Source organism: Lactuca virosa, chromosome 2 (assembly GCF_052849685.1).
Source record: "Lactuca virosa cultivar CGN04683 chromosome 2, Lactuca_virosa_CGN04683_v6, whole genome shotgun sequence".
NCBI lineage: Eukaryota > Viridiplantae > Streptophyta > Magnoliopsida > Asterales > Asteraceae > Lactuca > Lactuca virosa.
In genome coordinates, this window is record NC_136427.1 from 198,730,847 (window position 1) to 198,742,882 (window position 12,036).

The 12,036-nt window shown below is 35.0% G+C and overlaps 1 protein-coding gene and 1 pseudogene across 1 annotated transcript; one reads left to right on the forward strand and one right to left on the reverse strand.

The window, feature by feature from the left end:
- Nucleotides 1-919: 919 nt before the first annotated feature.
- Nucleotides 920-3,825, forward strand: LOC145159988 (U-box domain-containing protein kinase family protein). The gene is made up of 5 exons (XM_079079041.1): nt 920-1,255; nt 1,330-1,558; nt 1,636-2,044; nt 2,128-2,268; nt 2,350-3,825. Exons 1-5 carry the CDS (start codon nt 1,108-1,110, stop codon nt 3,724-3,726), a joined length of 2,304 nt encoding a protein of 767 aa, XP_078935167.1. The 5' UTR covers nt 920-1,107; the 3' UTR covers nt 3,727-3,825.
- A 112-nt stretch (nt 3,826-3,937) lies between these two features.
- On the reverse strand, nt 3,938-8,249 carry LOC145158126 (putative RNA-dependent RNA polymerase 1; annotated as a pseudogene).
- Nucleotides 8,250-12,036: the final 3,787 nt, after the last annotated feature.

Below are 12,036 nucleotides of genomic sequence, written 5' to 3' on the forward strand. Positions count from 1 at the left end.
GGAATCGGGTTAGAAAACAAACACATAGAAATGTTTTTGTTCCTAAAATCATCGATTCTACTGTGCTCTTGATGTTGTGTGTATGAAAGAGATGGAGTGTATTGATTGATTTTTGTTTTTCAGATCACAAGAACACATACATGTTGAAGTTTTATCTCCAGATCGAATTTTCGAAATTCGGAGCATCACAAAAACGGATTTGGAACACACACACAAGATGACAAGAACACATACAAGAAATCTAGAACATGGACACATACAAATACAAGATATGAACTCAAGAACTCAAATTTCTAACTTTTTGTAAGCAACAACAAGTTTGGGTTGTAGCATACAACCTGCTAAAGCTTTTTCAGATTTCTCTCACTCACTCTCTCTCTCTCTCTCTCTCTCTCTATATATATATATATATATATATATATATATATATATATATATATATATATATATATATATATATATATATATATATAGAGAGAGAGAGAGAGAGAGAGAGAGAGAAAGGAGAAGAAGAAGAAGAAGAGTGGAGTGAGATAATTTTTTTTTCTTTTTTCTTTTTTGTAATAAAAAGTTTTAAAAGGGAAAAATACCAAGGGCAAATATGTTTTTAAAAAAGTTTTGAAAATTTTGGACTAAACTCGCAACAAAATGAAACTTTTGGGCCACCCTTGCGAGTCCAAACTTGTTTGGACAAAACTTGCTAGTTTTGACATACAACAGGGACCATTCTTGCAGTTTTGTCTAAAATTTAAAAACCATATGGAAAAAAATGGTATAAATTGAAAACTTTGATTAAAATTGCAACTTTCCACAAATCATAGGTACCATTTCCGAAATTTAGTATATAAAATATAATTTTGGTTTTTATGACATATCCAAGGAAAAATTGCTTTCAAAGACGGCGACTACAAGATTATGGTCCAATTCCACCCTTTCACCTAAGAAAAACCGTCCCTTTTATTTTGGATTTATTTAAGCAACCTTTTCTCAAATTTCAAAACCCATCAAGAAAAATCATTTCTCTATATGGGTTTATTCACATTTGATCCGATTTAGTGTAAACAACCCCCATAAACGCACACACATATACACACAGTGACACAGACAATGATGGAGAAAGTGTATGTAGCAATCGGGAATGACGTACAAGAAGGGTTTGCAACTCTCGAATGGACACTAAGAAAATGGTCTTCTTCTCAAATCTCCATTGTTATCCTTCATGCAGATATCAACAGGGACTTCGTTTACACATACTGTAAGTTCATCGCACAGTTCTCAATTTTGACTTTTTTCTGTAACATTTTGACTCACACGGTTTCTTGATTCAAGATGGAAAACTCCCTGCAAGTTATGTGAATGATGAGAGTGTCGACTTACTCAATAAGTATCAACAAGGAAAACTGAACAAGATTCTACAACAATACATAGATTTTTGTGGCGAGGTGAAAACAGAAACTTTAAATATCGAGAAATATGATGAACCAATACATAAACGAATCCTGCAACTAATATCAGGTCTTCGAATATGCAAACTAGTGATAGGAGCTACTTTCTTCAGGTAATCCTCATGGTAATTGTGAAGAAAGTTTTTCGTTTATACTTGGGTCGATTATACTCTGTTCTTCGTTTCCACAGGAAATTTGGAAATTTAATAATGGGATTAAAGAAAATTCAGCAAAAGAAGCCTAATTTCTGTGAATTATACTTAATAAGTGGAGGGAAATTGATCTTTTTGAAAGAAGAAAATAATGAGGGATTTATAGAAGACGATCAAGGGGTGATTATAGCTAAATTAAACAAAAAGAGAGGTAGCTTTAAAGGTTGGATCGGAAAAATGTATCCAAAAAGCCCTCGGGATTCGCCTTCTTCTTCATCAAGCGCGGATCCACCTTCAATTTGGGAGAGATCTGCAGAAGAGATTGAAGAGTATTTCAACAACTTGCTGGATTCAAATGAAGATGAAGAAGAATCAGAAATTGGGCAAGCTTCAAATGCTATTCTGGAGAACAATGGATTCACAGAACTAGATATACCCCAAGATTTGGTAAATTTCTCATCGTTTTACTGGAATAGTTATGTATTTAGGTCAAAAAAAAAAAAAAAGAATAAACCAAGAACAATTTTCAGAATTCGAGACAGAAAACTGGATTCCTGAGAGTTAAAATAGGTGAAGCGAAGGACGCCATACATTTGAAGAGAAGAGAAGCCAAAGAAAGTGTTCAAAGATATTCAAAAGCGGAATGGGCGATTACCCTTTGTAATTCAAGGGTAATTAACTCTCATCGATTTCTTATTCGATTCTGTTTTTGATATTACTTTCTTGCATAAATCGAATTCTGGGTTACACAGGTGGATGATATTGAAGCTCGATTAAACGAAGAAACCACAAAACGAGGAGATCTAGAGAAGGAATTAGAAACCGTTACAGAGCAACTCACTGAAACCCGGAATGGAATCGAGCAAACCAGAAGTACGATTGATTCCACCTTCGAAATCCAACGGGAGCTTTCAAACAAACTCAAATCATCCACACTCTCAAAATCCCAATCCGAAGAACAATTAACCAAAATGATCCACAAACGTGTTGACATGATTCAAGAGATCGAAAAACTCCGGAAACAAAAAGACGTCATGCAACGAAGAATCGAGTTTTGCAGAGATAAAGAAGCCATAGAAACAGCCGCAAGATTGAATCATTTGACCTTTTTTTACAAAGAGTTTACACCCGATGAGATCAAATCAAGCACTGAACACTTCTCAGAACATTCCAGAATAAAATGTTCTGGGGATTTCACAAACGTGTATCGAGCTCGAATCAATCATACAACAGTTGCTATCAAGTTATATGAAGTTTCAGAAGAAGAATTTGGTAGCAAGGTAAAGATTATAAGCAGATTACAACACCCACATTTGGTAGCCATGTTAGGGTTCTGTACAGAGCTTAAATGCGTCGTATTCGAGTATATGCACGGAAGTTGTCTCCGGAATGTTCTCTTCTCCAATAGTCGGAAGAAACAAGCTTTAAACTGGAGATCCAGAGTCTGTATTGCAACAGAAGTTTGTTCAGGGTTGACTTTTCTCCATCTATCCAAACCCAAATCCATCGTTCATGGCAATCTGAACCTAACCAACATACTTTTGGATCGAAATAATGTTGCAAAACTACATGGGTTTCGACTGGATTCTTCATATAACGAATCTGATATCAGATCTGATGTTAAAGATTTCGGGGGTTTGGTGTTACAGCTGCTAACCGGAAGAAATTGGAGTGGGATTCTTGATGAGGTAAATGAAGCTTCGGTTATGGAGGTATTAGATCAGAGAGATGGAGAGTGGCCATTGCATGTGGCTATGGAGCTTGCAAGATTAGCGATAAAGTGTTCAGGTGGGATTACAGGGATGACAATGGTGATGAAGGAGATGGAAGAGGTGAGGAAGAAGGCGGATGAAGTTGGAAATAATAAGATTAGTGTCGATTGTGATGAGGAGACTGTTATACCCTCTTTCTTTTTTTGTCCTATATTGCAGGATATAATGAGGGACCCACATGTTGCTTCAGATGGATTTTCGTATGAGTTTAGTGCTATAGAGAGGTGGTTTGGAATGGGGCATAATACGTCGCCATTGACAAACTTAGAGCTAGAACACAATCGGCTTACTCCTAATCATACCCTTCGTTCTTTGATTCAAGATTGGCATAACAAAAGATCGATTTCTGTATCATAAATTGTATGTAAATGTAAGTGTAGCTATACAAAATGTATAAATGGAGACATGAGTTTCTTGATCTTGATCATGATGATAATTGTGGTGTTATGATGAAAATTGATTAAGAATGTATGCATGTAATGTTTGAGATTAAATAAAATAATCAAGAATCACAATATTCACAACCCAACAAGAAAAATACCACACAATTAAGTTCAAACTTGTTCGATCATATCAAGTTAAAAGCAACATTTCTTCTAAACCTCGCTTTGCATCTCTTAATTTCAATAAGCTTATCATGAACACACCAAGGAAAACTCAAAAAATGATCACGTCTCATATCCTCATTATATCGACCCCAATAATCCGGATGATATGTCACATGATACCAAGCAGATGCTTTTGCATAAACATCATCATCATCATCATCTCCAATTTCCACATGATGATCATCATTGATCCCCTTCTTAAACCAATTCCTAGCTTCTTTTCTCAAAGATCTCAGCCAAACCAACCACTTCAGCATCATTCCTCCTATCAAAAGACCTTGACATTTTCATGATACTACAACTTAACAATTCAGCCTCGGTTTTAATCCCGTAATAATCCATCAAATTTCTCAATTTGTAATCATATTCGGTTTTAAAATCAAATGCTTCATCGATATAATGCTCAAACCCGTTTATTTCCATGTCAGCATCATATGCTTGTCTTGCCACGTCACGTGTGAAGGGGATGACAAGGCTATTATGTGGGGCCATGTGTTTGACTTCCCGAAAGAGTTTACCGATTACATTTTGGGATTTGTATGTGGTTTTGTCCGGTTTTTCCATGAAATCTGGGTACTCTTTGACACGGAGATTTGCGGGAATTTCTGCGGGGACACCGGTTTTTGGGAAATCGACGGCTATTGAGAAGAGCTTTGCCAGTTCTACACACGGTTTCGACATTGCTTTTTCGGGTTCTCTGTCTGCAAAGACTGTGTGGGCGTTTGCGATGATTCCTAGAGTGTCGTTGACTATATAGTTTGTGAAATACTCCTCCACCTCCTGAAAATAAAAAAATAAAAAATTAAATATGAAATTAATGCAAAAAGTAAAAAATGAAATAAACTCAGTGTTACCACATTTGTAGAAGTTAGGGTCGGTTTTTTTGTTTGTTTGGATGGAATGAAATGGACTTAGTATTGTAAATTTGTAATAAGGTATGGGGTGAGAATTAAGAATTATACTCCATGATCATGGTACGTTAGACTAGAATGAAATACAACTTATAGTAATATTTAGAAAAAGAGAATTATACTATATATTATTTTATTTACAAAATTAAAAGAAATGAACATAAGAAAAACTCAATAAAACACAAATAAGATTACACTAAATTATATATACCTTATAGTAATATTTAGAAAAAGAGAATTGTTGTTTTGATCAAGAATCATGATTTTTGCAATTGACTTTGTGTCCATGATAGAATGAGAACACAAGCACGGGTATAGATCCGATGGATTTATTTAAATTGTTTGGATAGCTCAAATTACTATATATGATTTAATTATATTTTTTAAAAGTTTTAAAAAGACTACTTAATTAAGTTTTTATACGGTTTGGTATTTTTGTGATTAATCCATTATTAGAAATGAAAATTAACAAAAAGGAAAGAATCAACATTCTATCAAGAGTGGTCCATTCCATTTTATTAGTCAAAACAAACATATTTTTTGATTGCAAAGAATTCCATTCTATCTCTATTCCTTTGTACCAAAACCACTACCTTACTATCAATCTTTGATATGAAAAACTTATAGAATAGGAGCAAGTATATCTAGTAAAAAAGTAAAAGTATATGTACCTCAATAGTAACATCATGATCAAGTTGCATAGTTGGTGTGGGGTTATAGTCCATCGGTTCAATTTGCTTAGGTGGAATTAGATCCGAGTCCCAACAAACAAAGTAAATATCTCCATCCAAATCACTCCCCGAGCATTCGTTTGGAGCATTCGTTTGGATGTGGCCTATCAAACAAAAAAAAAGGAAAAACATATTTATACATATTCATAAAACAATATATAAATTTAACTTGAATATATTTTACCTATGTCCTTTCTGTGGAAAAACAACACAATCCACCATATGATGTAACCTTGGAACATCAACAGCCCTCAAAACCCGTACATCGCCCGGATGCAAACATGGATTTTTAGCAACAACCACTTTCCCAACAACAATTCTACACTTATTACCACCACCATTAACATCATCATCATCATCATCATCATGCATCGTCCTTCTTCCTGATTCAGAAAATTGTACAAAAACTTCACCATATTCAAGTGTTCGAGTTTCATCCAAACATCCCATCATTGTCCTTCCTTCAGGAACATAAATCCGTGTTTTTGTACGCAATTCTAACAACTTTGTTGCACGAAAAACGTGCAACATCATTGAAAGAAATGGTTCAGCATTAGGCTTATACCCACATGAAAGCATTTCTTTCATAATATTTGTGTTTTCACTAGGTGACATTAGCTCTAAAGCCTCTTGTGCCTTCATTGGCTCCCTTAAAATCGCATCTAATAAGTCCACGACTTCTTTTTGTTTTTTCTCAAAAACATGATCTTTGACCCCAAGGGTGGAAAGAAGTGTGATGAGTTGTCGATTCATGTAACAAGGTTGATACTTGCTTATTGCAAGAATATCTAACTTTGTGTTTTGTGATTCAAATTTACACATGCTATTTCTTAAAGATAATTTTATCGATGAAGTGGGGTCCACAGCGACAACACCTTTGTACCCACCATATCCAATTTGAAATGCAGATGTAATAAAATCATATCCACATTTAATGGATACCCTTTTTGCAAATTCAGACGATATTTTCCCAATTCCATCGGAAAAAATATATTTCACACCATTTCTTATAACTCCCACATCAGGAATCTTTAAAACTTCATGATGTGCGACACTTAAACTTTCCTTTGAAGAGCCTAAAGATTGAGCGAGTCTTGCAGCGTATTTTGCAACATTTTTTATACTACTAAAATCACCCATCCATTCACGTATATCAGCAGCCTTTAATCTACCATTTGAAGCAAACATCCATACAGAATTATCACGTAATTGACTAGATGAAAAAGCGAGAAATTCAAACTTTTTGTTTCCAATAACTTCCATTTTTTAGAACAGACAAAATCCTCTTATAAATCCCGGTTCTTGTTTTCCCAAATATATTATTCGCACGTGGAGATAAATCCGTTGAATAAAGCTTCTCCAATTCTTCATCAAGAAACGACACACGAATAAAATTATCTATATATTCTGCAAAATGGCGTAGAACACGGTTAGACACATTGACTTCTGGCCCACAAAAATAAACTTTTGATGGTGTAATTTGAACCCTTCTGACATACACAAGATCAGAATCTAGTGATATAGCGGGTGATCTTGATAGTAGCCTATTATTGTTTTTGTATTCATCTTTTATCCACCTTACAGGATCATAACAACAATCTTTAAGATAGTAGAGTTTTTCAAGAACGTATTCTATAGAGCCAATGTGTCTTCTTTGTGGGTTCAATAACTCAAAGAAACTGGAATCAAGTAGTGGGCCCGGGATGCAGCCGTGTTGAACCAATGCACAAATCTTGAACACTATATTGTATGGGAGATAAAAAGTGGGGCCCACTATTGGGACTAGATCCAAGTTTTGGGAGAAACTATGGCCTCTCATTAACTTGAATTGACCATTGAAATAGCGAGAAAGATTAGGGAGATCAACACCATGTGGAAGTTCCAAACATAAATGAGAAGATTGTCCGATTGAAGATGGAGTAAAATCAGTCGCCCTAACCCATTGATCATCAGGAATGTCACTATAATAGTTATGAATGTCTTCTTCAGCTTTTTGAAATATTCTAGGAGCACCATAAAGCTATAAAAAAAAAAAAGACAAATTGATTTAGTCACTATAAGATAAAGATAAATATATAATACTCTCAAGGACATAGTAGCTCATTCAAACTAACCTGAATAACAACAAATTTTGTAGTATTGCCATGTGAACGATGTAGTTGAACTTGGCAAATATTCTCATACGAGAGTTGCAACTTGTAACAAGTAGTAGCATATGAAATAACAAAGTATAACCTTCTTAATCCAAATCCAAACTTCACTGAAGTATTTTGCATCCTACATAACACATATAAAATCTCCTTTGACACTTGGCAACCAAAATAAAGAGTAGCACCTTCCATCTCAAATGCAAATTGTTTGGACCTCTGAACTATGTCACGATCCATTACATAAGCCTTTAAATACGTTGTACCAAACCTCAAACGCTTATGATTAGCAAGATCTAGAACATATTCAACTCTTTCTCTTGTTGTGAATTGTACTTTTGCATATGATCTTGACCCTCGATTTGATTTTTTAACCTCTAGTGCATGAATAGTCCCTAGGCCTGTGTAGTTTTCTAGAGATATTTTGATTACATCTGCTGATTCTAAAGTGGGATACCCATACACTTGAATTATGTTACTCATGTTGCTTTAGCTGCAATGTGATTGTAGTGCATATAATTAATAACCACAACTACATTGAAATCATACAAAAAGCCAAAAAAAAAACATATATATAGATCACACATTTTACTAAGTGAAATTCGTTCTCATATCCTTAAGTTCACTTTGTTTCATCAAACAAAAGCAACTTCACCAGATTCGATCTGTAAATTTAATTTAGTAGCAGTTAAACTAGAAACAGAAGGAAAACAATAACGCTAGCATGAAAATAGACTTAAACCTTAATTTGCAATGGAAGAGCGATTTCGTAGTGTAGCGAAGATGAAGACGATTTGTGTATAGCTTCGGGTTTGTTCATGGATGTACATCCACAGTGGATAGATAAGGCGACTTTGATCTTCAATTTGAAAGTCTTTTTCTAGAATATTCCCATCGGTTTCCTTCTACAACTATGGGTCCTATATTATTGATTGATACCTTAATATTGTGAAAATCATCAAGTTTCTTTGTCAATATCCTATCAAAAATCATTTTTATTAAATGTATTTTTAATTTTTTTTATTCGCTTTTATCTATAACCATATTTTAATTAGCTTTATGTTTTTTGATTTTATATTAATATTTATCTTATTAATTATATTTCTCATTTATATAACATTCTTTTACATAATGAAAATATATTTATAACAAGATTTTGACTAAATAGGTGTAGTATATATTTGTCCAATATTATATTTTGACACTTAATTAATGGGTACTTATATTCTTTAATACTATATTTCTTTCATTTTATACATCACTTATCTAAAATTAATAGACGATTACCAGGAAATATAATAATATATTTAATGTTATCGTTTTATTATATGATAGTTTGCACTTATATATTTTATCTAAATAATAGTTTATTTTTAATTTTTTATTAAAAATGTTCGTTAGATAAAATAACTATTTAAAAGATATAGTGATTAAATTGTTCATAATGAATTGTTTGCACAGTGGTAGTTTTAGTATTTATTAAAATAGTACAATAAGAATATTTTTGAAAAATAGAAGAATATTTTTGAAAAAATAAAATGGGATAATGGCTTAAAAGGGCAATATATTTTTCGATTTGTACACATTTGGTCACTGAGTTTTTTTCGTCTATATTTACCCCTTCAACTTATTAAACTGTATACATTCAGTCCTTATGACCGACTACTCAAGGTTAGCCAATAAAAATGACTTAATAGGGTAATATATTTCTCACTTTGTACACATTTATATTGTAAAATAAGTAATTTTTATTTTTGTATTCATTCGGTACTTATGAATAATTTCTTTAGGTTTATCTCACGACATCTTACATGGGACAATTATTAATGAGGTGTTTGAGGCTTTTGATACTTATATCTATCGCGATCCCGACTACTTGGTTGTTTAGGTCATGTGTTTTGAACGTCATAACTTTTTCATATGATCTTAGATTTTAACAAACTTTATATCTATTTGTTCGTAGTTTAGTCTACTACAACTTTCGTTTAGATTACTCCCATTAAAAAGTAATATATTTTTACTTACGATCTTAATATCCATACGTTTTTTATGAATGCATGTATGAATGTTTTTTTTATAAAATCGTAAGTAAAAATATATTGTAACATCCGGATTTTCAGAGGTATTATGGTGTAGGTTAATCTTGTGATTAAAGGAGAGACTCGACGAGTTGAGGGTCCAACTCGCCGAGTCGAGTCGGGTTTCTCCCGTGGATTTAATGAGTGGACTCGACGAGTCCGAGGAGGGACTCGCCGAGTAGGTGCTGGGCAGAGAAACCCTAATCTCCAGGGTTTGAGACCTATTTAAAGGCACTTATAGCCTTCTTGACCCCTTCCCAACAGTGTCTTCGTCCCTTGAGAGAAACCCTAGAGTTATTTATGAGCTAGAGAGGAAAGAGGCTTCTTGGAGGTCATTTCTTTGAGAAGAAGATCAAGGGAGTTGCAAGGATCTCAGAGGAGAGTTGGTGGATCAGTCTCATCTTCATTTCAAGCTTCAAATCTGGTACAAATCTTGCCTCCCTTGTGTTTGAGTAGATTTCCTTGGTTGTAAAGTTGGGCTTGTATCCTTATTGATGGGGTTTTGGGTGCATCCAAACCCTTTTTCGAGTTAATGGTAGATCTGGACCTTGTGAGGTCCAGAGATCCAAAAAGTAGGCAGCCATGAGTGAGTAACCTTGGAGCTTTGAAGCTATGGAGCTTCAATGGAGTCAAAATGGTGTATAGAGCAAAATACACCATGCATGAGCCTCAAGTTCAGACCTTTGCGTGACTTTTGGGTAGTAGGAGGTTAGATCTATGAGTTTGGGTTGCAGATCTGACCTCAAATGGCTGAATGAGAAATCTGTGGGAGCCAACTTGCCGAGTCCAGGGGTGACTCGACGAGTCGTAGCGGGTTTGACCGAGTAGTCTTAACCCAGTGTTGGCTCGCCGAGTTAGGAGTCAACTCGACGAGCTGAGTGAGTCCTAGGTAGGATTCAGTTGATGCGAGGGGACTCGACGAGTCGCATGGGTGCACTCGACGAGTAGGGTCAAATGTGGACGGTTGACTTGAGCTTGACTTCTGTTGACTTTGGGGTTTTGGTCAACATAAGTAATAGAGGCCTTGGAATGGTAAAATGGTCTTTTACCCACTTTAGAGAGTTAGAAAGAGAAGGAACCGCCTTCGATTATCTGATTCGTGAAAAAGAGTTATTATAAGAGATATTCATCCTATGTGTTAGGCGGTGGCGAGTTTGAGATTCAAGTGTGAGGATAGCTGCTTTCTGCTTGCCAGGTGAGTCTTCTCACTATACTTTACCTAGAGTGGTAATTAGAGTTATGTGACAGAGTATTTTGTATGCTACTTATGTGATGTGATGCACTGCATTATTTCTATGTGATTTATGTTGTGTGTGTGTGTGTTCCATAGTTTACAGAGTTAGGACCGAAACGTCCACAAAGTTAGGAACAGAGGGTCCATAGAGTTATAGCCTCGAGTGGCTAATATGTGTTTTATGTGGTATTTTGGGGAACTCACTAAGCTTCGTGCTTACCGTGTTATGTGTTATGTGTTTCAGGTTCTCAGGATCGCGGGACGGCACCGGTTGATTGTACACACCAGAGAAAGAGTCATGAGGATCCTGGATTATTAATTACTAAAACATGAAGTTATGTTTTGTGAATTGAACAAATGAGATTTTAATAAAATGTGTCATGAGGATTTATATGATTTTAAATGAAAATTTTCTTTTGAAAATTTACGTTATTACAAGTTGGTATCAGAGCCTTGGTTTGAGGGATTCGGATGCACCTTCGGGTATGTCTGAACTCAAACTGAGGAATAGAGGAAAGTTTTTCAAAATAAATGATTTTTCTAAAACGAGTAGGAGTTTTAAGAGAAAACGAGAAAGAGCAGTGTGTACAATCAGCCAGAGCTCGAACGGTGATTTCCCAAAATACCCTTACCTTATGTGTTATGAGATATTATGAGATATTATACATGCTAGAGACAGGCTAGGTATTTCATATTTTAGGACTAGAGTAGCCTGATTTGTGATGCCTTAGTCTAAGAGTTGATGTTATCGGTGATGCGCTTTCGAGTATGTGCTGAGTAAGAGTATCCAACGGGAATCCTTGTAGAGAAGGGACTTGAGTAGAGAAGTAATCTAGGAGAGATACCTAGATGAGCATTTATGGTACCTACTGCGAGAATAGTTAGACACCCGCGAGGGGTAGAGTTACTTGATTTCGGTGATATCTTTTGAGCGTGAGTAGAGCCAGTGGAGTTGTAC

What these genes read in the sequence shown, in the direction of transcription:
- LOC145159988 (XM_079079041.1), top strand. Translation starts at nt 1,108, where the DNA reads ATGATGGAGAAAGTGTATGTAGCAATCGGGAATGACGTACAAGAAGGG. An exon ending in GGACTTCGTTTACACATACT is followed by an intron (nt 1,256 to 1,329) that starts GTAAGTTCATCG and finishes TCTTGATTCAAG; the next exon opens with ATGGAAAACTCCCTGCAAGT. An exon ending in ATAGGAGCTACTTTCTTCAG is followed by an intron (nt 1,559 to 1,635) that starts GTAATCCTCATG and finishes TCGTTTCCACAG; the next exon opens with GAAATTTGGAAATTTAATAA.